This window comes from Phalacrocorax aristotelis, chromosome 7 (assembly GCF_949628215.1).
Source record: "Phalacrocorax aristotelis chromosome 7, bGulAri2.1, whole genome shotgun sequence".
NCBI classification, from domain to species: Eukaryota; Metazoa; Chordata; class Aves; order Suliformes; family Phalacrocoracidae; genus Phalacrocorax; species Phalacrocorax aristotelis.
In genome coordinates this window covers 478,007-505,697 of record NC_134282.1, presented here as the reverse complement: position 1 = coordinate 505,697, position 27,691 = coordinate 478,007, and the positions used below count along the sequence as shown (strand labels likewise).

Sequence of the window (27,691 nt, the reverse complement as noted above, 5' to 3'; positions counted from 1 at the left end):
CTGAAACAAGGCATGAGAAGACTTAGTCATGGCAATTTCACTGGAGCTTTATTGCCTCTGTTGGTAATGAGAGGGATTGTAAGAAGTTACATTTGAACTTACAGAGATATGTAAATGATGGGTTTTCTTTTTTTTTTACTAAATATAATCTCGAGATTAAGTGTTTTGTATCAGGGCACTTCTAATTTGTACATATTTCATGTATAAAAAGAGGTTACAAACACTGTTCGTTGCCTTTTTTTCCTTGACATTTGCCAAAACTAAATTGATCCATTTAAGGGGAGATTATCAAATTGAAGACATACGCACTTACAAATTAAAGCCATCCAAGTAAGCAACTGTCTGCATTCATGTAAAAAAAAAAAAAAAAAAAAAAAAAGAAAAACCACACAAATATATAAAGGAAAAAAAAACCAAACAAAACCACATGGCCACATCTGAGCACGTTTCAATACAAAATAGTCCCTGTAACCAGGCATTTTGTCCTTAGAACAACACCCTGTTAAATCAATGTTTCTTTCAACTGCAGTCACTCATTTTGAAAAACTTTTGATGCCATCACAGCACAAATAACCCTTTTCTGCAACATAATTAGTCAGAGTTTTAGGTATTTCTTTATAATTACACAGTAATTGTAAGTAAGTGTGTAGTACCAAACTGATGACAACACTGTTTTGTTGAAAAGATCTTGCATTCAAAAGGAATATTCTTTAAAACGCCACGGCGTTATGCCGCTACCCAACTGCAGACTTTTTTGAGGGACAAGTCTGGACTGGGCTAAAAAGCAAGTCCGTTCGCCTCGCCAAACACAGCATACTTGAACTAATCAATCTGAAACTGTACCAAAACCCTCAAGACAGAAAACAGCACACACAGATACCTTGTAGAGCTTTTTTCCACCTCCCCGCCCCGTAAGTTCAAGTCCCCATTTATATTTACACAAAACTGAGAAAGAAAATACCGAAAGCAGCAAAACACACAATTTTTTGGCATAGCCAATTCCAGTAGCTGGATGAAGTTTGCAATGTTTTTGTGGAACTGTATTCTTGAAATAAATGCACAACTGGATTTTCTTAAAAGAGCACTGCTGTAACAGGGACTAGCCTGATGGTCACCTTCAGGGCATACAAATAAAAATTTTTTTAGCAGTTTAATAGCCAATTTTTTCCTAAAAGACTTTTAGCATCTGCATAAAAAAGTGTTCTGCTGTTTAGTGCATGTACCAATTACTCATTTCAAAAATAATTCTCGCCTTATCATGGGACTGTTTAGAGCATGGACTTAAACCTCCAGCCTTACTTGTAACTACAGTCTTTTTTTTTTTTTTTCCCTGGAGCTCGGTATTCTCCAGCTTGTTTTACAGGGAGGTATTTGTCAACTCTCTTCACAAGTAACTAAGTGAGGAGTGAAAGACCATGTTTAGCACACGAGCAGCTCAAGAACTCCTGTAATATTAAAAATAAAGAGAAATTGCATCTGATAAAACCTGTTTTGAACAAAATAAATGATTTAGTTAAATGCAGTAAGACAATTAGCAGTAGTGATGGATCAACAAAATAATTTAAGCAAACAAAGCCAGTGTAGTAGTTTATATCTGATCTGTGCTTGTTTGGGAAAGCTTTACTCTTAATTTCTGTATTTGGCAACCACAGTGATATGCCAATCAATGGCAGTACCTATACGTCCCAAAGATTTACCTTACTTCTCAGTATAACAGTTTCAAAACTCAGATCCACACCAAACTCACCAGCTTCTTGGACAACAGGGCCATTTGTTTCATCATACCTCAACCATAAAAATTCCATGTCTCAATTTAAAATACTGTATTGTGTAGCAAACATTTAAGACACAAATTCAGTATATTCAAGTTATAGATTTCCACAGAAATGAAAAAAACTTTCTTTGACAGATAAGCATTTCAAAACTGTAATGAAATTTGATTTCTTCAATAATAACCTAGAGAATATTAGATTCTATTATGACGCACACAGCTTATCTCAACAACGCTCACTGAAGGCTGACTATAACATGAAACACGGGTGCTTTAAGTGCACAGCAGTTGTGTCGTACATCAACTGTTCTTGCAGTCAGCTGATGTACAATCAAACCATCCAGATAGGCACCTAGATACCCCAGTATCAACAACCTTGGGTTTTCTTGGTTATTTCTGTAATTGTTTTTACCAGATACTCAAACTCACTTAGACAATACCTGTAGTTTTTCCAGAAAAGAAAATTAAAAAAAAAAAGGGGGGGGAGGGGGATCGGACCCAGTACACTTAAATATGTCACTCTTACAGGAAGTGCTATCAATACACTCTTGGCAACTAAGCCCCAAGTGTATATTTAAGGATTCTTTTAAAAATTGTTTTGATGTTGATTCAGATGCCATACAACAGTTGTCTGATGATGACCAGCATTGTGCTTTATGTGAAAACAGAAACCTCAAAATAATCACAAAGCCTCTAGGACTTATGGGAGATGAAACTAGGGTGGTCCACCAAAAGATAATAATAATAAAAAAATTTCCATGATGAAATCCACAATGTTGGAATTTTAACGGGCAAGAGTGGTCCAGACTAGAAGAAAAGCCCAAACCACCAGTAGAAGAATGAAATACGATATGGTCCAAGATGTATCCTTAAAGGTTTGTCTCAACCCTCAGCCATATTGTGAGGATTGATCTTCAGTTCAGTCCAGCCAGCAGAAATTGACTGTGCAATTTTCCATTTCAGGTATTTGTACAGACTATGTACACTCTAGAAGGGTCCTTTAGTGCTACACTGTCGTACTTTTTGTCCCAGCAATTTGAGGGCGTGCAAATTCCACAAAGTCATCAATAAGAACTGGCCATGCCCCTAAAAGAAAAATAAAAAAAGAAAGACCAGGACATAAGAACTCAGTTCAACAAGGCATTCTTTTGAAAGCTTCAGATCTAAGCAAGTTATTTACTTTCGTCTTAACTAGGCATAGTTTCAAGTGAAAAATCGTAATTTGATTGTCTTGCTTGAAATTTAAAAGCTGGTTAAAGACTTGTACTTCCTTTAAACCCAGTTAATACACATCCCTTTCAAGGGTCATACTTCCTTCATCTTCCTGACCAGAAAAAGAAGAAAAAAGAAAAAAAAAAACCCACTGACAAAAATTCTAGCTTAAAACTGTCCTGGTTTTGGGACCAGAACAGTTTCTCCAGGATGGCAACAGCTATGTCGAAACATTGAACACCAGATGAAGCAGTCTATGCTGTAAACAGCAGCATATCTTAACATACTACAGCATTTACTGCTCACAGCTGGATTTTGCATGAATGCAATGCTCATCTGTTAGAATCAGCCATACCTGAAAACAACAAATGCACTCCAATAGCCAGCAATATAGTATAATGCCCTCAAAGGCTAATATTACACTGTATCTACTCTTCCATATTCCTTATCAAGAGGTAGTTAAAGTGCTTATCAATATTTTACGTATTACAGGCAGCCATAACCATAGAGGCCCCCAGTCATGTGCATGATGGTCATGTGAACATTAAAAATAATTGCGGGCTGGTTTCCCCCCCCCCTTAAAGTATTTTTATTCCAAATCATTAAAGCATGTTTTCTGCCTTTAATCTTTCTAAACTACATTGATTTATTGTGGGCAGCAGCCCATTTGCTCAATGATAAGGGACTGAGAACTGTCCATAATTATTTAATAAAGTTGTAGAAGTTTGCTCCCCTCTGCTCTGGAAGTATCAGAAGTTTACGGTTTCCTCCACTCACTGAACGAGTGAAGGTAATTAGCTGTTCTTGGCTACAGATGGACTGGAAGAGGAAAGATCAATACAAAAGTTTACAAGAAATATATTTGGTAGGAAATAACTTGTGTTTATTAATCCCTGTATGCTGCCAGCTTCACTTTAATATGATTACATGTCCAATCTTCACATGAACGGCAACAACCAAACTGAAAAACTATTCCCAGCTGAGAAATACAATAACCAGAGGACCCTACGAAGAAATGCATAGGCCATGCATGAATCAGTTACTTAGTTGAAGATGCCAAGAACTGCGCTGACAGATAATCTGTGTTTTTCAAATGGACAGGTATCAGGGTTTGTCTCAGTAATAAAGAATTAGTATCCGAGCTCAGACAGAAGAAAAGAGGAAAATGGAATTAAGAAAATTTCAGCATTTCTTTTCTAAACCTGTAGTAATAAACAGATGGTAACAACATGCATTAAAGCAGCTCTGTCTGGACTTCAGATCACCAGTGATACTCTAATTAGGTTATTAGACAGCTGAAGCAGATACACAGTAATAAACGTAGTATAAAACACAGAACTTAATGAAAGAAAATGGAAATGTTTACCTTCCTCATCATAGTTAGACATATCGTCTGCTATCATTGTACTAAAGTCTAGAAGAAGGTTCCAGGTATCCTTAGGAATTGATCTTTTATGATGTTCCTGTTTGGAGGGGTACAAAATTTATATTAAAAATAAAATAATTATAAACCCTTATACACGTTCATTTATACCGTCTTGGGCACACCCATACCCCCAAAACTTATTTCTTTTGTACACACTATGAGGTCTGGGTCAAAATAGTCTATTTCATCTACTTAATAATTTAAACTTATTTATCTTCCAAGTTTTGAAATTACTGCAGTCCAGTTTATGTAAAGATTTAAACTTACCAACAAAAATTTGTTCCACAAGTCTAGAAATTTAAATCTTCCATTAAGTACTAAATTCCAGTAGGCAATGGCCATTTCTAAATCTGTAATATTAAAATATATTACTCTTAGAGATACACATTTCAAATATATCATCTCAACAGGTATCTAAGACTAAGGTGAACTATATATTCATAAAGGTGAAAAGAATAATCTATTGCAAATATACTCATGGATCCTTTACAAATAAATTAAATTAATAAATTAATAAAGTGTTACACAAATATTTTGAAGATTTTCATACTATCACTTGAATACAGAAGAACTGAAAGTTGCTTGTATTAACATCTAGCATGTCTAAAACATGCAAGGATATTTCATATGCCTTTCCCTATCTAACAATACTTTAGTTAAAATTTAGTGAAATATTTTTGTCTTAGAAATGCTATTGACTTGAAAAGAAAATTTGTAGTATTTTGTCATAAAATCTGCTTTAATTTTTTAATACATAAAATACAATTTACATAAACCTAGCTTTTTATTATTTCATTTTTAGAGCAACCTTGTTACAGGTGCTGGCTTTGTAACATGCCTTTTGTCATGTGTTTATTTCTGCAATCAGATATCCTTTTGAAGAAATCTTTTGAAGTACTGTACCAGCAGATGGATGATGGTTTGTTTGTTGTTGGTCTTCTTTCAGTTGGGTTTTGGTTGTGTTTTTTTTTTCCCCTGTTGGGTTGGATATTTGGGGTTCGTTTTTGCCCCTAAAGACTCCTGTTAAGTCCTTGCTCGTTTTGAATCTGTCTCTCAGGATGACTGAGAAACCTGAACTGACACAGTGCAGGAACAACGTCCTGCCTGTCAGGCAACTGCGTGCTGCTGTCAGGCAACTGCGTGCTGTTACAGCGCAGGAGAAAAGGGAACTGGTTAGTCTAGCACATGGGGGGGACCCAAACAACAAACCGTCACCTCCCTGGTATTTGCCAAGGGCTAAACTGACACGCATTTACTGTTTATTAGTGGCATACATTAACATACTAGCTGATAAAAGAAACTTACGCATCTGAGCTCTAAACCTCTATCCAGTGCGATCTTCATTACCAGGAATTAACAAGGACCTCTGTACTGTGTAACAAAATGCTACTAACTGTGATCTTACTGAATTCAGTAACCATCACCAAGTACATACGGTAACTCCAAAAGGCTACCTAGCTAAGTGACCTCTTTTCTAACAAACAGCTCTTATGTATTTTACAGTCTAGCAAATCTCTTCTTCCATAAACAATCCTCTTGTGAGAGCACAGAGAAGAGGCACATGATCAACTGCACCTCAGGAAAAAAAGAGAAAACCTGACACAACCCAAGAAAACCACTCCCTACCCCCAGATGCCCAAACTATTTAAAAAAGAACAGGGAGGTGAACCTTAGAGGTGAAACCAATAGCAAACAAAACAAAGCATGAACTGGAGGGAAAATAGATGGTCATGGGGGGCATTAATGAATTGTTTAATATCTTTGATATTAAAAGTTCTTCTCGAACAGCATATTCCCATAATGATGCTTCCTGACTAAAGTAAAGAATAAAGTCTGTGAAGCAGCAGCTCCACATCTGCGTTCCAGCAGCTGCAAAGTGATGTAATTTCAGACAAAAGTGTAAGTTTGAGTTTTGAGAAGCGGAGACCAGTTAAACAGAAATCACTACTCCTCAGTAAATAAGCTGTATGTGAAAATGACAATGTAAAGAGTGTAAAGGCTAGGTCTATCTCTTTAACAGAAGATTCAGATACAAAAATATGCACTTCAGCTTTCAATTAAAACTACTGTCTTTCTAAAAATGAATAGACACAAACCTCAGATTAAGCTGATCAGTTCCTCAAGGAAAGAGATTAGAAAACTAAGCTTTATTTACTTGTGATGCATTAATAGCAGGCATACAAAAAATGCAAGGTCATCAAATTGCTGCATATTTATAGTGGTTTATAAACAAACTGCATTTCAGCATGCTTATACAACTTCGAGATTATTCTTGTGGGTAAGCAGAGGCCTTTAAAAAACAGGTCTTGGGATGTTGCTACCTCAAACTCATTACAAGATTCCAAACATGTAAAGCTCGAAGACACAATGCCTTAGGACAAACTACATGTTTTAAAAGAAATTTTATGAAATCACAAAATTCAAAAGTAAAGATATAATTTTAGGTTTTCATAAGAAAGTAAAAGAATGTTCAGGAAAGTCCTCATGGATCAAATATGAAAGTCTCAAAAAACATGCTCCATTTTGAGCTTTATCCAGAGAAATGCAAGAGAAGCAATGTTTGAGATTAACATCAGCTAAAAGGTATTCTTGAATGATATGCAAATATCACAAGAACTTATCACAGTACTTAAATAATAGTACAGAATTATGCAGAGGAAACGCATTCCCAGAACTGCGCCTGAACTACTACACGATGTTTGGAAGATTAGAGACCAATATACATTAAAATCAATATACAAGTTCCTACAAGCAGTTATTTAGACACTCCAAAATTAATTACCTAACTAGGAGCACTTACGTTTCAGCACTGTACTTCTCCCAATATTCTTTTGCTTCAGGGTTTCCAGAATTATGCTGCCCTATCGTAAATTCATGCCTAGAACTGTATATTTATTGGCACCAAAAGGGTTGGTAAGCATCCAGATTTTAAGCTTAGTTGTACATAATTTCCAGACCCAGGCTTTAAAAAAAAAAAACAAAACACAAAACCAAACCCCACACCAAAAAAAACCCCTTACACCTGCAAAAAGGAGCTTTAAGATGAATGAGAAATAAAGCAAGGGACTAAGTTTTTCTGGAAAATAATTTTTCCTGAAGTCTGTTCCATCTGAATGACCATGTAATTATGGTATCACTGTGATTTGTCATTTCACTTTTATCACCTTACAGGGATTCTGCAAAATACTCCTTGTTGTGTGAAGCTCTAAAAACAACATGCAAATGTTACAATGGTAACCATTTAAAAAACAAAACACCTATAACTCTTCACATTGCAGAACTGATTCCACAGTGACACTCTCCATAACCTAATTTCTCCCATAATTCAATTACTGTCCCCATTTTCCTTGTTGTAGCAGCCTAAAAAAAAAAAATACTACTTTCTACAAGAAATAAGAATCAGCCCATTCATTTATTTGCAGGATTCAGATCTGACTATGTGCACATACAAGTATTTTTAAAGAGTTTAGCAGTAAGTGCGCTTTTAGCTTCTTCAAAGACAACAAAACTCACAATCCAACTGAAAACAAAAAATAGGACACAAAGATGTTAAAGAATGACACAGAGCTGAAACTAAGACATAGAGCTTTTGCTTATTTACTTATTTTTCAATATTCATTTTAAGCCACAAGTTGGTCCACGTGTAGAAGACAACAAAACCAAAGCAGAAGCTAGTCAGTGGCACTCAGTTTAAGGCATTTCCATTACTGAGAAAAATAAATTCACAAGCTGCTAAGGAAGAACCTACTGGACTTTCCATATTTTATTTCTTCTCAGAAGTAAAACAGCTAACTTAAGAAGTTAACAGTTAGGGTCATGAAATACTAGTTATGGTAAATATCTCAGCTGCACTGTATATAAATTAATATGCATTCCGGTTGGTTAACATTACTACTTGAAAGAAATTTTTGTTCCCTCATTTTTGCTGTTTGAATAGACAGATCTACAGTTTGCTCATTTAGTTCCACCCAAACTGTGCTGTTTTGTCATGGTTTTGGTGTTGGTTTTGTTTTCAAAAAAGATTGTTTTTAATAAGTGATTCTTCCACTTCACCTGTTATACTAATCAAAAGCACAATCAGCAGAAGAGCTCTGAAATAATGAAAAAAAAAAAATTCAGTGAGCTGAGGGGAAAAAAGGCTGTAGGTAGGCACCTACTACCAACAATACAACAAAAACAGGCATCAAGCCCGGGATAGAGATTTATTTCTATATTTCTATATAAATACATATATATTTATATATATTTAGATCTATTTCTATTATTCCAGTTCTATTTTGCCAAGACATTTGCAAGCATTTTTGGTGTTACAAGAGACTGTACAAATGTACCTACTTGGAAATAAACTTAAATTTATCCTAAAAGTGAAAATTCAATTATTCTGTTCAGTGTTGCAAATTCTAAGTGGTGTAATTATGCCTTTAACATAAGGCCATATTCCATTGTGATCACTGAGACTTGCACACACTCTCAGTGAAATAAGAAATCCGCTCTATAGGTTACAAAATTTTGTGAGTAGTGATGCAGATATTTCTATGAATTTGAACACCTTAAATTGACATCTGTCTTTCACAACAGAGTTTTATTTTATCCCAAGGGTGTCTACCTTTCAGACTCATTGGATCACAGCAATATTTTCACTTACTGCTTTAATCAGTAATTTCCTATATTTACAAACAGATGGTTATGATTAAGAATACATACCTAAACCCTTCTGTCCCGGATTCTTTGCAAAGTTGAAAGTAAACTGATAAAAATCCTTAAATCTTCCTGGCTCTTTTAATTCTTGTTCCATTTTAGGAATCTGGGCCTTCAGTTTTTCTATGCTGTCACATCTGCATTTTAAAAAGCATGTTTATTTGTGGATTATTCATTTTGCCATAGAATACGCGTTATAACTTAAACAAAAATTTGTAAATTTTTTCTGGAATACAATACAATTATTAAAACTAAAATCAGGAAGCCTTTAATTAGCCTGCACCTGTAACAATGAAGAAATGAAACTGTTGTAGTTCTTCACATTGCCATTTGTACATACTAGCCGATATATCAGATTCTATAATCCACAAGATTTTTAGAAGAAATGTGATAACGATGACTACGTGCTCATAAGGCAGAGAAAACGCAGGTATGCTACACTGCAGAACAACATCCTTGCTTTACCTGCTTGAGCAGCTCTATGGCAACTAACTGAAATACTCACACAGCCAAGGCAAGTAGCACTCAAAGCTGCCTCCCATTATTTGGTCACTAAACATCTAGCACATAGACAGCAGATGCGTTTTGACAGAGGTAGACAATGATGCTAGACTCTAAAGTCTGAAAGGACAATGTGATTGTGATTTCCCCAAAATAAGGCTGTTGCACCATACTTTCCAGTTTCTGACACCCATTACACTGCCAGTGTCTAATACTTACTGCACACTTACCCTAGTTCAGTCATTCCATCCATGAATTCCAGCTTTGAAAATTCACACTGTGTTGCAGCTCTGAATTTCCACGCAATGATGAGTACAGTAATGCTGGCTGGGTCAAGAGCTAGATCATCACAAAACTGCTGTATACCATCTATACCAATTTTATTTTCATCTTGAGGATCTTTGAGATATAAAAGTAAGTATCAAGAAAAACAGATTTTTGAAAAAGCTAATTTATTCAGCACAAGTATTTAAGATAAGCAAACATTTTCAAGAAGCCAATTTTGGGATCAGCCCTTATAAGTGAAGATTTTAAAAACAAAATTAAATTAGTACTTTCAATGGTTAAGCTTTAACAATTGAGGAGGTTACTACAATAAAGCCTCCCATACAATGAAGCTTACATTATTTTCACTGAGAGACAAAAGAACCACAAACATTTGTTTTCTGCCTAATATGCATGATGTTCTGACTCATTCCATACAGAGAACAGTGGCCCTTTCCCACCAGCACGCTTAAGTATTGGCTTCTTTGATAAGACAGCCGATCTGTGTATGTTTATAAACAACTCTGCAGTGTCCACTTGCAAGATGTACCAATATAATTATCAAATCTGCCCATAAACTACTAAGTCGACGTTAGTTTTACGCATTTTCTGGCATCACCAGCATGCATGAGATTGGGCATGGTAACCTCCAAGAGGAAAGTTACATTGCCCCATTACCGCTTCGGTGTCAGCCAGGCACACTCCTCTTTCCACGAAGGAATCAACATCTGGTCTGGAAGTGAGATGCTCACATTTCAAGTGCACTAACAAAGATCTACTAACGCAAGCCAACAAAGACTTCAGGAAAATGGAATTTGTATTATGCACACACATGAAAACTGACAGAAAATGTAGCACTCATTTTCAGATTATTTCAGAGTGCTACAATACAGAACTTCTACTACACTGAATCCACTTTACTATTTGTTGTAGGATATCATCACTCAAACGCTGGCTATACAACAGATAAAGAGACTGTTCTTTTCTGCTCTGTTTGCAACTATCTGATAATAAGTACAAGGTGAATAAAAATTAAGGCAGAATAAATCCTTGGTATGCAACCTTTGACTTTGTCGGGACCGAGTCCTGAGTGATATGCGTTCCCCAGAATAATCACCCGAAATCCACATTAACTATTACAGTTACTCACTGTACACAGAACTCCAGTTCCAGACCCTAATCTTGTATAAATGTACATATATTTAGAGCACATGAAGCAACCACGTGTAATCCTTGTGAGGCAGAAGCCTACACACATTCCCCTTCAAACTTGTATTATTAGTAGTAGAACACAAAGCTGAAAGAGTCAGGATTTCCAAGCACAAAAGCACAGCTGCAATGATACACTGTAATTAAGAATACATGCACACAACTAGGAAATAAGCCTTAAAACTCAGGGTACTCACCTTTGTATCTGTTATATAGTTGTTCTAACTTCTTTCTGTCCAATGATCCTTTAACACTCTCTCGTATATAAAGTTCAGGGTTTTGGAAAAAGTTGTCTGTTGCAACATCTAACTTCCAGTCATTTTGAGAGAGACAACTGACTGCTGTCTTTTCACTAGATTGTGTGAAGACCATAAACTGACGCACTTTATCCTTCTGTGATGATTTCAACTTGTTCTAGTAAAAACAGACAATACTGTAACTAGAAATGTTTTACTGGACAAAAAAAAGTCATCAATACTGTTAATATTTTCAAATCAGTACCTTTTATAATTTTCCCAAGCAAGCAATTAGCCTTACTCTAACTGCTGGGGCAGTTAGTCACTCAAAGAGAAAAAAAAGTGTTGGGTTTTTGTTTGTTGGGTTTTTTTGATTCCCAAAAATTTAAACTTACCTTCATTCAAGGTATTTTACAGTGTAACCAAACCGAGTTAAATCATCACAAAAATCATGCTGGCAAAGCAATCACAGAAATAAAAAATGGTTATTCTTATTGCATATTTGCGAGCTGAAGGGCATATCAAATTCATATACAGCTGTAAGATGGGACACCTTTCTTTTCTTTAAAAAAAAAAAAATAATTGGTTTACATAAAGAAAAAAAACCATTTCTCCTCTTAATAGAAGAATGCTACACCTACCAAAAAAAGGGCAATTGAGATGCCTAAATAAAGCCCATGGCTATCAAAAATTTGGTAGATTAATTGCATCGATGAACAGATGCAGCTTCCCATCACTGAATGAGAGGCTGGCATTCATTCAGAGCCACCTGAGACGACTTTCACAAACACCAGCTAGTGCAGGACCCAGCATGAGACCGGAACAGGATCTCTTGATGTGCCTCTTGATGGCTGCAAGGAACTAGGCTGGGTCATCCATTTCAGGGAGCTACGCACCAAAATAGCTTAAGAGACTTTTTTTTTTTAAAAGAGATTTTTCACTTTGAAGGTGTTCAGCTCCACCTACATAATCTGCAAAACATTCCTGTAAGGAGGCATTGTCTCCATTTCACAGGTGCAGCAACAGAAGCTAACAAAAAAAAAAGAGTAAGTGATTTTGCCGGAGGCAGGCAGGGGAGTGAGTAGCCAAGGTGAGAGCTCTGGAATTTCAGGCCTCCTGCCCAGACCAAGAGACATCCCCCTCTGCTCTAGTGCAAAACCGAATGGAGAACTTGCTGCCAGTAATGTATCAGCAGAGAGTGATCCCGAGGATATTTCTGATGAGGAGAAGCACACTCAGTACTTCAAGGGTATTAGTTACACAAAACTAACCGCTGATAGGAGAAATCAATCATACAGCTCTTGCACTAAATCCAAATTCAGTTCTAAAGTTCAAAGCAAAAAGACTCCCAATGTTACAACTTGGTAAAAAAAATTCTTGAGCCAGGACTGGATTTCTTACACGGCGCAAATATTTCATTTGTAGTTTACCTTGCATTCTAACCAAAACTTATATATTCTGTTCACTACTGCAGTTTCCAAGTGCATGGCTCCTTCTCAGGGAGTATGGTGAAAGAAGGCCAAAAAAATCTCTACTCATGATAAACTACCCTCAGCCAAAGAGTGAATGGTTTAGGAGCAGTGTGAGCTCAAGCTCTTCATTCCTCCAAAGGATAATTAGTGCCCAATCACATTGCCATTAGAAAAAAGAACTAAGGCTTCAGAACACAAGTTCCTCTGTCCTAGAAGTCAAACTCAAGTTTTCTGCTGCTTGATGACAGTAACGTGAACACTATTGTTCATAAGAGTAGTTCAGATCCCAGCTTCAGAGTTACATCTTCAAAAAAAAAATACAAGAACATCACATTTGGCCTAAACTGATACCCACATAACATACTAAATAGACCAATACCCTTTAATTTAAGACCCTTTTTTTAAAAAAAAAAAAAAGAAAAAAATCCCCCGCAGACCAAACCAACTCTATTTCTGCAACACTTAGCTGAAGCCAAAATTTTAGCACATACTGCAAACTTAAACACAGTGATAGTAGGCTATACTACTTCTAAGGTTACAATGTGTTGCTGCTTTATTTCAGTCTTGTGAATAAGCTTCTCATATTGGATCTTTTGCTACAAACATATTTCTGAAACTCAGATTTTCAGAAGCTGTTCCAGGTACAGGTCAAGCCATCAAGCAGGTCCTGCGAAGACCCACTGCTGACAAGTTGTGCACGCATCGAGTTTCACAGCGGACATTCAGCACCTCACAGTACTGAGCTCAACCTTTCACAGAAGTTCCTTACACTAACAAAGCCACATGGAATGACTTCCAGAAATGACTAATGCATTTCTAGTTCCAGATTTTAAAAACATACTGTGAACTCAGATATATTAAAACAAACCATTGAGTGAAATCCCAAATGAAGATGCAGCAATCCCAAGGTTAGTTTCCTCAAATTGGTTCCACACAGCCAGACTGCTGCATCATAACCAGTCTCAACTGCACTATAGGGCAGAGTCACACTAACAACCTTAGCTTTGCTTTGCTTTTTTTGACAAAGCAGGTGCCTTTAATCACTAGGGTTTTGTTTGTTTGGGGGGTTTTTGTTTGCTTTGGTTTTTTTTTTTTAACCTGCACATGTAGGTATGCATAGCGCTTTTAAATAGTATTCTGTAAAACTTCAAGAGGCTTTGTTCTGCCCTACTCCTTCAAGGGTGAACACTAAAAGCAATGAGATACAACAAAAAGTGAAGGAACAGGTTTACAAGGGCTTCACCATGCATGCCCAAGACCACAAAAGGTACTGGGCTTTGTGTTGTCACATAAAAGGAGAATGCAATTTATTAGATCAAAAAATTGCAGCTTAAATCACTTTTATGATAAAATTTGAATCCTATATATGCACACGAGATCTTCCTGTGCTTGGGGCTCCCCAAGTGATAGTCATAATATAAAACCTTTAAAAAAAAACAAAAAACATTGAATTTGCCAAGAATCAAGCAGCTAATGGTACTAATCAGTATATCTTCCAGTAATATATTAAGATGCAATAAATCACACTGTTCAGCCAGTGTTCTTTTTCTGGGATAACTGTATTTTTACTGGTCAAATATGAGTTTATTTTTAGTGAAGAAGTGCCAAAGCCCTTTCTTTATATTTGATTAATGTTTCTGCAGAAGCTTGCCAACGTGGACGAAACACTCCACATCCTAAGTGACTGGACAACTCTTTGAAGGCCTACTACAGCACAGCAAGAAATGAAATTACTTCTGAGTTTTTATTATCCTATTACAGCTCTTCTTTCATCACATTAAAAACCCACGCTTCAGACAGGATCAGGTTCCAAGCCTTCTTCACTTTTACGGGCTATTTCTAGAGGCCAAACTCTTAACAGTCTATTATTGTTTTAAGTGTGCAATACAGAAGCCAGAGCACCCTATAACCTTTAGTCCTGTAGTCCTCAGGCTACAAATACCTTACACTGCAACTGTATGTGCTGTAATGCAGTGCAATCCAGTTAAAATATCTCAACTTTAACACTAGTTAAAAGGGAAGATAGAATTTTATTTATCTTTCTTGCTAAAATATACAAGTGAAAACCAATGGAAAACAAATGCAACAAATTTTCTAGGTCTTGTCCCTTGGGGTAAAGGAAAAAGGAAAAATTCGGATCTGCAAGCCTTTTATCAAGTCTGAGTGCTATCCAGGCTACTTTTTATAACGAGGATGTTGTAAGAGACAAGAGGTGAACTTACTTTTAGAACACAGAGTAACTTCTCCAAGTGAAAAGCTGCATTGTGTAAATTCTTAAAACGCTAATAATTAAATCTTTCCAATGAACATCTGGTGATATAATATTAATTTTAAAATGAAAATTTGCCTCTCCCCATCAAGTACCAAATTTGATAATTCAAATTCAATAAGCCACACTTGACAGTGACTAGTATCAGATACTTCACCAAATGATTAAAATTAAAAATTAAAAAAATACTTGGGCTTTTTTTCCCCAACTTTTTTTCCCTCCCCCGGCCTCAGACTGAAACTCCCCCCATCTAGGAGAATAAGCTCTCCCAGTCTAAGGGAAATAAAAATAAAAATGCTGGAATTGATCTGCCAGCTCTGACTATATGGTTGTTTTTCCTAATCTTCTACACTCAAATTTTAGTCACCTTAGATTCAAAGATCAGCTCTGCACAGTAGTCATCAACGTCTTCTGGATAGCTAATAGCCATATGAGGGCTCCACTCTCCTGGAAAACGTCCATGGGAAACAATAACAACCTTTGTCTCACGCTGCCTGGACTAGAGAGCTGAGGATTCCTACCAAAACCCTGTCCTTGGACTTTGCTTAAAGGTTATATGCGGCTGCCACCTCAACAAGCAGCGCGTGATCAGTTTGAAGCATCCTTGCCCAAAATTCCTTATAGCCCCCAAAGAAGGCATTTACACAGCTCTCCTTAACAAGTAACTGCTTTTCACCTTTCCCTTCCCAGCCACTGCTTACAGATGATCTGATTCCTGCTAGTTTCACTGCTAACTAAAGGAATTTGAACAATGTGACATCTGTGCTTTTGTTTCAGTCAGGACTCAAAGAAAAGCACGTTCTCATGCATTTGACAGGTAAAAAGGCTTTTCTAAAACAGCATCAACCTCCACAAAGTCTAGACTTTTACACTAACTGCATTTAAACTCTAGCAAGAGATATGGCTGTGGGAAGCATCCGTGCACTTTCAAAGGTCCCAGCGACATCAGTTCAAACACAGAATAACTTCAGCCCGCGCACAGAACAGGCCTGTGCATGTAATAATCTTGCAGATCACGACTGCCAGTTTTGTCACGTCTTTATGTGACAAGTCTTTATGGTCAACTTTATGGTTCGACTTGATCTTAAGGGTCTTTTCCAACCTAAATGATTCTACGGTAGTTTCTGTATAATGTAAACAAACATGCCCTTCAACTACGTTGTATTTTCTACAGCTGTTTCTCAAAAAGAGGGCACATAAAGTAAGATCATCAGGACATTTTTAAGCTTCTGTTTCAAACTGATGTGAAACCCCTTCAGCTGCAGTGGAACAGAACAAAACTTAAAAATTTACAAGGTCTGTGAACATATAAAATCCAAGGAAAAAGTCACAAGCAACATAAAAATCAAAGTTCCTTTTTACACCCTCTAATGTTCTTTTAGTACTTGCATACGGGCAGGAAGTCTTTCGTAGAAGATATAGCTACCCAGAAGAATGCAATAGTTTTAATAGTGTTTTAAGGTAATTCATGTTAACCTGAGAGGTGAAGGAATTACCAAAAATCAGGGCTTTTTCAATTAAAAAAGGACAAAATAAAGCTGTCAGTTGTTTAGCATTCTTAACCCTGGTCCAGGGCAGAAGCTCCATTCAGCCATTAGAAGCTACCTTCATACCTTATATTTGCATTGGCACCATAAAACATGAGTGAAATATCAAGAGCTACATAATAAACTTCACACCTTGTTCTCAGCGTAGCTCATAGTGCTGAATAATTTTTTCATGGCTCTAGTTAAAAGTGATTTCACAGTGTAAGTTCAAAGGGTTCTCTGGTAAGCTGGGACAGGAAAAAAGATCATGCACAGTCTTGTCTAGCACTCAGACTACTCCGTCCTAAGAGTAATGCCAAGAATCTAGAAGTTTTACTTTGGGAGGACCAAAACCGAAAACATTTAATATCAACAAACTACAGACATGAACATGCACCATACAAAACAGACTTGCAGAATAGCTCGAGTTAAACACTACATAACAATGTCATGAGGTACAACAACATTACTGGAGACAGCGTCAGACATAAATCCTTGTAATAGTAAGGTTTTACAACTTCCTGTCACCTGAGGTTTGCAATAAGAAACTATGTATTTATCACCATAGAAATATTCTTCAAGGAACACAAATTTAATAATATAATAGATAATGTAAATAAAGATAAGGTTAGCATTTGGCTCTGGATAAAGATATAGCTACTCACACTTGCCTTGATTATCGCACATACTCCTAAATTCATTAGATCATTCAGAATAGTACAGACAGTAGCTCTTCTCCTCAGAGAAGATGGCTTAGAGCATAATGGACCAGCTTGCTGCTCAGTTTTGATTCACAGGCACGCTACTGGTCCTCACGATGAAACGAAGCAGTCGCATACCAACAGATAAGGTGAAGGAGACCACTTCTCCAGATGCTGCTCAGCTCAAATGAAAATCTGGGTAAGAGAGGCAGATTGCCATGCATTGCCAGGCTGGTGTACCTGAGCACTGGACAGAAAACACCTTTCAAGTTACCTAAATGGCCAGAGGGAGCCAAACAGGCTGCCATAACGGTCTCCCTCCCAGGTATTGGACAAAGACCGTTTGAAGCCAGGAAACCCTTATTCTGAGAGCACTGGCTGTACAAACACTGGTGAGACTAAGCCAGAGCCAGAAGCGCTCTAACTGGTTGTGCCGCATGGATGAGTAGGAGCCAGGCCCCAGCTGCAGGAGCCTCTACAGCAGCATTTGCTGTGCTGGACAAGCAACCCGGCCCCAGGAACCTGCCATAGCCACTGGAAGCACCACCCAGTGTAGTAGTCCATATGGGCAGAAAAGTGGGACCTTGAGTATCATGTTTCTGGATGCACATCTTCAGATCTCCGTGAAGAAGTCTCCCTACTCTTTCCCCTAACTAAATAGAGGATTTTGACATACCACAAGTATAGGTACAGAATTCTATAGCTAGGCACTAGAAATAATTCATACCTGTATTTACTACTTATAAAGGTTGCAGCCTGTCATTTAGTCCCACTTCAGCATCTAGGTCATCCTTTCACCTGGGTGTTGGAGTCAACAAGCACAACCTGGAAAACAGTTGTTTGCATAGTGCCTAACAACTCTGCCTGGGGCCATGACTAGAGTATTCAGATACTCCCTCCAATCTGATAAATACCGATCTATCAGTACAGTATTGTTCCACAGAATATATCTGTGAGTTCTTCAGTTAAGTATCTCCAAGAAGACCAAGCAGACAGGATTCTGCTGCTTCTTACAAAAAGCTATTCTCAGAATAACGTGCCTCATATTTCTGTTACATTGCCTCTGACTACAGTATTGTTCAATTTAGATTTCTAACCACGTAGCCAGCCAACAATATATGTATGTACAAGACATCAACTGTGTATTTTGCATACCTACACTGGGTATACTGTGAGACAGCTCTAGGTGATTTTTATGGAAAAAAAAGTCTTCATAAAAAGCTGTGTAACCTTTCTGCATAAATGCTATTTGAGACAGTCCCAGAACGGCAAAATTACAGTAAGATGCCTGAACTTTACCCAGACTTTAGTTTTAGGCTCCATAAAAAATTCAAGTGAAGATCTACATCAAACTACTCAATTAAAAATTACACTAGTAACACAGTGACAAGTTTATTAGAGGGCTACATACTGCACCACTAATTTAAAACCTGGCTGACCAAATTTTTATGCCAACGTAACTCCTTCAGTTAAAGATGACATTTTTATTTTTTCAATATGTTTTTAACACCACTTGCCAGAACAGTAGTAACTGCAGGTATAAGGTGTCTTTGTACCAGTAAGCATACAAGCAGTAGATCTTAGACTTAAGACACCCTTCCTAAGAGAATACAACTGCTGTAGAGGAGTACTACTTTAAACTGTACAGGTGTACCTAAAGCTGTACCGCTTTTGTAGAGACAGCCTAGAAGTATGACTATAAACACATTTCCTCGGGTTCATAAGACACTGTGCAAGAGACCAATAAGGACCACCCTTATTTAAAGCTAAGGAATGTCTTTTTCTTTTGTTTAGGCGAAGAAAAATAGCAAATTTTGTTCCAACCATTGCAGTGTCCCTCTAGAAGAGGGAAGGCAGAAAGTCAGTCGATTTGAGAGTCCACAGCAAATCCTCAGCTATAAGGAAAAAAAATATTACGGACAAAATGTGAGATAAGTTGATCTTTACAACACTTACATGGATAGGAGCCTTACCAAAACCACAAAACAATTATGCAGAAATTCTCCACCATAATCCCAGTTCAAAAAGGATCAAAATATCCAAGTTTCCCAGTGAAATGACAGCGCTAAACAGACCCGGAGCCGCCTGAAACCCTGCGAAAAGCTCCCAGTAGCCCCTGTTTGCGGCAGCCCCCTGCACTCCCTCCAGGCACTGCTGCTCACCACCCGCATAGGGCACAGGCCACAGGCCAAGCTGCCCGCAAAGCCCCCTATCGCCGCCGTCCCGTACCCTCGCTCGGAGGCAAGCGAGCACCTCCCCGCCGTGAGGAGGCCGGACAGTGCCCGCGGGCCAAAGGCCTCAGCGACACCCCGACGCCCCCCACCTAGGCCCCGGTGCTCGCCCCTGCCCAGGAACAGCCTCCTGCCTCCCGGCCCGCCGCACCGCTTCTCCCGGACCCCACACACCCTCCCACCCTGCCTGATGTGAGGGCCCAGGAGCCCACGGCCCCGGGACATCACGCCCCGGCTGCGGGGTCCCCAGGCCCGGCCCCTGCGCCGCTCCCCTGGAGCCGCTCCACGGCACCCCAGCCCGCCACGACTAGGCCCCAGCTGCCCCTGCGGCGCCGTAGCGGCGGGCGGCCCCAAGGCGCCAGGCCGGGCTGAGAGGCGACCCGGGACGACGCTCACCATGGTGAGGGCTGTGCAGGCCTCTTCCCTCCCGGCTCAGGCGGAGGCTGAGGGCGGCGGCGGCAACGGCTTCCTGCGGCGGCGGCGGCGGCAGCGGCAGCTCCCGGCTCCTCACGGGCCCTTCCGCCGCCTCCCGCTCATGCGCAGTGTAGCGCATCCCCCGCGCTGGGAGCCGGCGCTGCGCGGCTGCACCGCAGCGGGCGGGAGCCTTCGGCGGGGCGGGGGGCGGCCCGGCAGCCTCCCGCGCCCGCAGGGTCGGCCCCATCCGGGCCCGGCCCCGCGCGGTTCCTCCGGGAGCGGCCAGCGCCCGCAGCGCGGCGGCCGGGATGGGGCCGGGGCTGGGGCGGCGGCGCGGGCGGCGGTTGGTCGTCGCACGCCGCTGAGTAAGGGGGGGGGGGGGGCGCCGCACCGGGGGTCTCGGCGCCAGGCAGGGGAGGGGAGATCCCCTTGCCCCGCTGCTCTCGGTGCCGCGGCGGGGTCGTGAGCGTGGGTGGGCCCGGCCTGCGGCGGGGTCGGAGTCGGGGTCGAGAGCGCGGGTGGGCCCGGCCCGCGGCGGGGCGGCCGGTGCGGCGAGTCCCGCCCGGCTCCTTCACGCACCCCGGCGCCTAACCCCGGGACCCGCGGGCACCCCGCGGCCGCCCTTCTGTCGGGAAGACCTCTCACGTTTTTTCTTAAAACACCCCCAATGAAACCGTTTTGCGAGAGCCCTTCGCGGCACGGCGACGCACAGCGCCAGCGCCTGGACTCGGAGGTGGGAAAGCCCGTGGGCTTTTCGGGATGGATTCGCAAAGGACGCACAAAGCGTTTGCAAGCGAAGTCTGAGGGCAGTGCTTTTGCAGGTATTTCGTTATGGGACCGCTTCTAAGCTTGCAAGATTTCCCTGCTAGAGGTTGTGATCCCATTTTGGGAACTGGTGCTCCCAAAGGCCTTTTCTGCAGCAGCGTAGATGTACTAGCAGGAGAGGTGGTAAGGGTTAAATCACAGTTTGTACCAGTATCCCAGACGGTTGTTTTTTCCTAGGAAAGCTTACTCTATCTGCTGAAGGCCTTTGGCAGCAAGGAGGTTTGGGGAAGCAGAGTATTTGCTGATAAAACAGAGGTAGCAAAGTGCTCGTTCTGAAGGACAAAGGTTTGATATCTGATTCTTGTTCTCTCATCTCCTGCTGAGCTGGGAGCTATTAAAGTACACGTCTTTGTTTATGTTACATGAGTGGTGTGATTGCATAGTCCACAAAGAAATCGAGACTGCAGAAAACCATTCTTCATGATGGATGGGGGGGGCATTGCACATACGTATTTATAGAAAAGGGTCTGAATCACCTGTTCCTTATTTCACTGAAAATCGGAGCTGAGCTTAGATGGAGTGTGAGGAGTTGAAGTAGTATTTGGAGAAGAGAATCAGGCCTGTACTACGGAGTGTCCAACTGTGCTGGTGTTCTGCAACAGTGAAATGAAGGGTTGTCTTTAAGTATATGTAAACGTGTGAATTCAGTTATCCTGAGAGACAGCAGTACCTTGGACACTTCGAATCCTTCTGAAAAGCGTTTTTTTGAAATCGAGGGTGGCTGAAAAGTGGCCGGTGTAAACAACCACCAGCACTGCGCTCCAGCCCAGACCCCGTGAACCAGGGCAGGGGAGACAAAGCCAAAGCTGAAAACTCGTTTCATCAAGGTAGCCAATTGCCATCACTGTGATGTGCTGTGACAGCCCTCCAGCAATCCAAAGACACCACTTGGACCTTCCTGAGACTTACTATGACACGTAACGATAACCCGAGATGAATTGTGATTGCAGCAGATTGCTCAGGACAGAGGGGGTTTTTAAGTGCTTTTTTTCCCCTAGTGGTTGAGACTTGCTCGTTTTCTTTATTGCAGGGTCTGTCAGGTGAGGGGGTTTGAGTGTGTGTTTGGGGGCACATGGTGTTTGTGTTTAGTTTTACCTATTCTTTTAACAAGTTGTACATAAGATTCTTTTAACTTAATAGAACATTGAAAAAGTATTTTTCCTTTTGCTGCTTTTGTTCACTGAATGAAGTACTAAACATAAATTAGTTTTAACTCTTTCTTGTTTAGGTCCTAATTAAAAAGGTGTGAAATGAGCATGGACCTTTGCTTTGTTTTCAAATGAGTTTTAGATTAAACTCATAATAAATTCAGGCCTGATGTTACAAATATTTAAAAGCACAAGGAACTCCACATGTAAGAGTACTCATAAGCTTTAATAAAGTGCTACTTACATCAGTAGACTCAGGTATTATCTAGAACACCTGATTTTATGCATTGAAATCATGTTTACTTTAAAAGCATTCATTGAAAAAATCACCATTGCCACAACTTTTAGTTCAATCTGTTGTTTTCATCTTCTGCCTGGGTTACAACTTAGCAATTTTTAAATTAGCTGCAGGTCTGGTGGAAGTTGTTTTCTGCTGTACCACCTTTTTTTCCTGTGAGTCAGGACATTTTGACTGTGCTTTCAGCTCTGACTGACTTTCGATTTGATCTCTCTAACTTAGTAAATTCCTCTACATTATGAGCTCCCATCTTACAAGGTATGGAAAAATCATAGTTAACTGCTTCACAGGGGCTTCTTAGCTGGGCAGATAAAAATGGATGATTCAGTGAAATGCAGATTCATGGTAGTCCCCGTGCGCATGCTACTGCTTTGTGCTTGTTTTTTTCAATTTAAGTTCAGTTACAAGGTAGAAGTGAACCCGAGTGGCTTCCTACAGCCCTGGAAGTTGGAAGTCTAGTGTTACTGATTTTAGTGGAAGCTACAGTATGCTTTTCTGTCTTGACTTCCAGAGCCCTTCCATAGGTATGCCTGAATTGCAGCAGCTACAGTAATGTAGCCTACCCAGAGCCCTTGGCTACCCTGGCCAGGCCATCTGGTGCCCCAGCCTGAGGCAGTTGATTAGACCGACCGAGTTATCTGCTCCGTACATGCCACACTGCAGTAGGCATATCCTGCACAGCACACACTTCAGGACACAGTCAGACTGCCCCAGTTCCACCATGTCCATATGCTTGCTGGCTAGCTGTACATCTGCAGGTGTAGAGCTGCACTTTAGTGATGTGTGTGCTGTCTGAATGTCATCCTTAACATTTCTGAGCAAAAATAGATGCTTTGTAAGCAAGAGGCACCATGAGGCTGCCAAAAAGCGTATCCGTACATGTTCAGAATAAGCTGATTACATCGGGCCTGTTACCTGTCAGCTTTTGTACAACTCCATCCAGGATGGCGTACAAGTCAGACCAGTGATAAACAGCTCTGCTATCTGTAAATGTGATGCACGCATTCAGCGACACACTAGAAGGGAATACTATTCTTTTGTGCAATCTGCAAGCAGCATAATGTCTGTGACCACAGTCACATGATGACTTGTTTTATTTATGGTAAAGCTGACACGCTTGCCTTGTCTTGTTGTGCGATCCAGTGATGTTTTATCATCTCGTCAAGCCTAGGAGAACCAGTCAGTGATTTTTTAAATCCAAGTCTGCCAAAGGCATAGTTCTGAATAGAACATTGATCTGTTTTACACTGCTTGAGCTCTCTTCTTGAGCAGATAGAGAAGCAAGTCTCATGTTAAGTCAACGCAGAATCCATTTAGTGCAATTCCCTTGCTGAGAACTTCCACCTAGAGCACTTTCTAAGGAAGAGGCCCAAAGCTTCATGAAGGGTAACACTAACTTGAAAGAGCTTGGCTTATAAACGTCATTCTAACCCCCATATCTTTGTTAGCTACTTTATGCTCTAGAAAGTGAAAACACCAATTTATCTTACACTGATGGAATAGCCATAAAGTGGTTACAACTAACGGCCCTTTGCCTGCAAACACTGACCACGTTTAACTAAGAGAACAAAGTCCCATGAACTATCCTGCACAAGGAAATTCAATGCCACTCTAAAGGCATGATGTTCTTAGCACCCACAGGTACAGACCCAATGGTCTGCTCCTATCCCCTCCTTCAGCTGACAGGGTTGGAATGTCCATATCAGCCTATATAATTTTTTTCTGTATGGAAAGAAACACAGAGGAAGTAAACAGTGTGAGTCCTCCTGTAGGTGTCTAAGCAATCTAACCTGCAAACTGGCATATTGCCAGTATCTGAAGATTGTTGGTAATAGATTGCAGGGAAGGGTGTTTACCTTCTATTAAGTTTTTAATCCTTCCTGCATTACATAAGTGGTTAACAAGTTACTACACCCAGTTGAAGGCACTGTTAGGAGCTGGGTTCCACATGACGGTATCTCTGGGAGGGAGCAGTCAGGGAAGAAAAGTCAGGTCAGTGAGCCTAAGAAACTCTGAAAATTTCCCATGTACCTAACTATAACCTGGAAGCACTGAATAAACTGAGACTTCCCAGGATACCTAATGGACAACAGACTGCAAGACCTGTATTTTTTTTGAAGTCATTAGAAGTACTGAGATACATATACTAAAATCATGGCATTTTAAGTACTATGAATTAAGAAATGAGAGGGCAGTATGAATTGAGTTTATTTTTATGAGATGTGTACATTTCCGTTCAGAATTGTAAACAACATATGATCTTTGTAAACAGAATGATTTGAAATTTCCCAAGTTATAAACCAGACAGTACCATCATAGCTATGATTTCATTATTAAAACCTACACCTTAGAACTGTAAACAGCTAGCTTTCCTCACTACAAAGAATTATGGGTGATTTCAAGGATCTAGGAGACAGAGTATTATTTCCCTATCGCGTGGATCTTCTGTATGCACCATCTTTAATTGTTCAACTTAATAAAAATAATCCATCCAAATTCAGAGCACGCATTTTGCTATTAATATATGGAACAGTAATTTAAGTTATATGTTTAGAAGGCAGAGCCTTTTGCATGGAGGTAAGCAGTGTGCAAGAGTAATGCAGACATACAAAGTAAGGCTAGTAAGATGACTGTTAACCTCCTGCCATACACATCACACCAGTTTAGCCTTTTCCACTCCTCACACTGTCATAACAGTTTTGGGGAACATGTCTACACAAATCTGCCAATATTAATTTTCTGATATCTAAGTGGCAAATTGTAACCTGCACTCTGATGAGGGACCAAAACAGTAGAGCCCAGAACATGTATGTGTCTTTCCTTTTCAGAGAGGCAAAAGAGGGATGGAGCTCTCAGCAGCAGGCTTTTTCACCACGCACTCCTTGGAGCTTTGCTGGCTTCTAGTACCTTAGCATCTCCTGCTTTCTCTACTGTTTGAGTAGACTGGCTGCCATTCATAGAGACCAATTATCATTTCATCAGCAACTTTTTGGCACCAGAGCCATTTATATGGAAAATGGATTACAGCAAAAATGCAGCTACCATTATAATTTCAAAACCCAGCAGGAATCTAGACATGTGTTTTACTTGCTTATTACTGCTGTAATAAAAAATACAGGGTATTCAACCAGAACATCCATGTTTATTTTAACGTGGATTCATCATACAATCAGCAGATTTTAAGCTAACATCAAATGTCTCATAAAAGATATTGCACTGCTTTTCAAGTCCAGGCTATTTTCTTTCAAGAAATACAATCAGTCCACATAGAAATAAACGCCAAGGTTTCAATTATTAATTTCTGCACTATTGATATTTTTAATACATCGCTCAGTAGTGTATATTACTTTCCAAAGGGAATTCTTATGCAGAAGGCTATGCCCCAGTATCATAAAGATACTAAGTGATATTTACCTGTGAATCATTCATGCATAAAAATCTATCACTTCGAACATAACTGTACAAGTAGCTGAAGTATCTGTTGAGAACATACCTTGTGTAAAAGCTGTAAGTTCAGACCCTAATCCATTACCAGTTCAGTAAGCAAGTTCTACACAGCACTGTTGAGCTTTTTACAAACAAGGAGGATAGAACACTGTCAAATAATTCCTGATCTGACTGAACAGAAGAATCATCAACAGAAATTAATATACCTGTGATAAGTGCAGTGGTTGATAATGCCCTTTAAAATAGGTATAAGTTGCTTTAATAGAAAAGTAGTGTGCTCAGATCAACTTCCCCCTACCACTGACTTAAGTTTTAGAAGTCCTGCCAAAACACTTGAGCATTCACTTTTTAATCATCCTGAAGACACAAGCTAGGACTTTCTGGTAACTAGGTAGTTACAACCATTACAACAGAGGATTCAATATATATTGGAAACTTTATTTTTACAATTTATATATTTCCTGTATAGATATTTCCTGTATAAAGGGTAAAAAATACCAAGTAAAAATAAAGTCTACACCTGAAATTGCAATTTTACCAGCAAGCACGGAAAATAATTATTTATAAATCACCATGTCCACACATTTTGCCATGTGATTACCACCAGCCTCATTAAATAGGAAGAAAGCCAAGCAAATATCTACTAAGTGACTTGCCTGAAGTTACGGTGAGTCAGTGGCTGAAATGAGAACACAGTCCTGCTCTCCTGCTTTCCACTCCCTGTGTCCTCATCACTGATTCAGCAAGAATTCAGGCTCCATGCCACAGAACTTCACTGTGTATATGCCATAGTAATTGACAGCAGCTGAAGCATGCAAGAGAGACAGAGATTCCCACAGGTGGATAACTAAAGGGCTGCCATTTTGGTATGGTAACATTCACACTACCCAGCAGGATGTGACATACCTGATATAACAAGCTGACCAGTAAGCTCGCCGAGAGCGTTACTCTCTGATCCTGTCTCAGAAGCCATAGTCTGGAACACTGATGCCCTCATTCTTTCCTGTATACTGTCAGCTGTGGCTGAACTACATATCCCACGACCCGGTGCCCTCTCTCCCCTGGCAGCAATAGTAGATCATTACGATTAGAATCAGTTCAGATTCATCGTTTCTATAATATCTATGACTCTTGTATCAGAACCACAGCACTGTTTGAAAAGATATATTGATAATGAATAACTGGTAGAGATTACTTCTTTCACTCAAATACTAAAATATTGCATTTTAAACAATTACTGATTTTTTTCTTTATCACTAAGTGTTCTACAGACAACAGTTTAGTTACAGCTATATTACTAGCATGTGGCTCTTACCAGTTCACATTTATAACAAACATTTATTTATAATAAAGAGAAAATTTCTGAATATTTTGTAAATTAAAATTCTGGGTTACAGGAACAACCTACCTTTACTAATTATTTGCGCATCTCTAAGTTCAGTTAAATCACACTGCAGCAAAACATTTCAAGTGTGCACATTCTGACAGTGACTTCTGCAAGAGATCTTATTCTGAAATAAACAAAACCATCACTATTTGAATAATCAATCTCAGTAGAAACCTATAAAGAAAAACCCTAATAGCTAATTTTCAGAAGTGAGTGAAAATGAAAAGTGGTAAAATTATTCATCTCCCTTCATTCCTAGGTGAGATATTTTGTCAGCCTCCAAGGAACGTGCTCTTGTTTCACTGGCTGGATGAAGCAAGCAATGCAGATTTAGTGGACAAAGAACTTCATGCTCTGAGTTTTGATGTTTTGCTACAGATTCAGTGTAGCAAAATAGGTCTAGGAACACAGCAACGTCATGTAGAAAGGAAAAATAAATGCCAAGCTGCAGCGTCTCTTCAGGACTGAGTTCACGTTTCTACATGTAGATTCAATTTTTGTATAAAACAAGTCATTAAACTTACCTGCAGTGAAACCCATTATAACTGTCTGGATTACTGCCTCCTAAATGTGATCTGCAGGTTGTGGTCTGTCAGATAGCAGATGATGATACATAAACAACTGCTTAAAACCCTCTGATGCATAAACATAAGCAA

At 39.7% G+C, this 27,691-nt stretch overlaps 1 protein-coding gene and 2 long non-coding RNA genes across 5 annotated transcripts; 1 reads left to right on the top strand and 2 right to left on the bottom strand.

Annotated features, from left to right (window-relative positions):
* Positions 1-26: 26 nt before the first annotated feature.
* DCUN1D1 (defective in cullin neddylation 1 domain containing 1) lies at positions 27-20,065 on the bottom strand. Of its 3 annotated transcripts, XM_075098406.1 has the most exons (9): positions 19,913-20,039; positions 19,110-19,180; positions 18,013-18,110; positions 11,279-11,495; positions 9,839-10,007; positions 9,114-9,244; positions 4,677-4,759; positions 4,350-4,446; positions 27-2,857 (listed from the first exon to the last, which is right to left on the bottom strand). In XM_075098406.1, exons 4-9 carry the CDS (start codon positions 11,451-11,453, stop codon positions 2,778-2,780), a joined length of 735 nt encoding a protein of 244 aa, XP_074954507.1. In that variant the 5' UTR covers positions 11,454-11,495; positions 18,013-18,110; positions 19,110-19,180; positions 19,913-20,039; the 3' UTR covers positions 27-2,777. The 3 variants fall into 3 exon arrangements, with proteins under 3 accessions (XP_074954507.1, XP_074954505.1, XP_074954504.1); XM_075098404.1 differs by lacking the exon at positions 18,013-18,110 and having other exon boundaries at positions 19,913-20,040; XM_075098403.1 differs by lacking the exons at positions 18,013-18,110; positions 19,110-19,180 and having other exon boundaries at positions 19,913-20,065.
* Positions 20,066-20,420: 355 nt separating this feature from the next.
* LOC142059591 (uncharacterized) lies at positions 20,421-27,580 on the top strand. The gene is made up of 2 exons (XR_012661432.1): positions 20,421-20,751; positions 27,295-27,580. It is a non-coding gene; the product is annotated as an uncharacterized LOC142059591 (long non-coding RNA).
* Positions 24,380-27,607, bottom strand: LOC142059592 (uncharacterized). The gene is made up of 3 exons (XR_012661433.1): positions 27,057-27,607; positions 26,555-26,709; positions 24,380-26,453 (listed from the first exon to the last, which is right to left on the bottom strand). It is a non-coding gene; the product is annotated as an uncharacterized LOC142059592 (long non-coding RNA).
* Between the last annotated feature and the right edge of the window lie 84 nt (positions 27,608-27,691).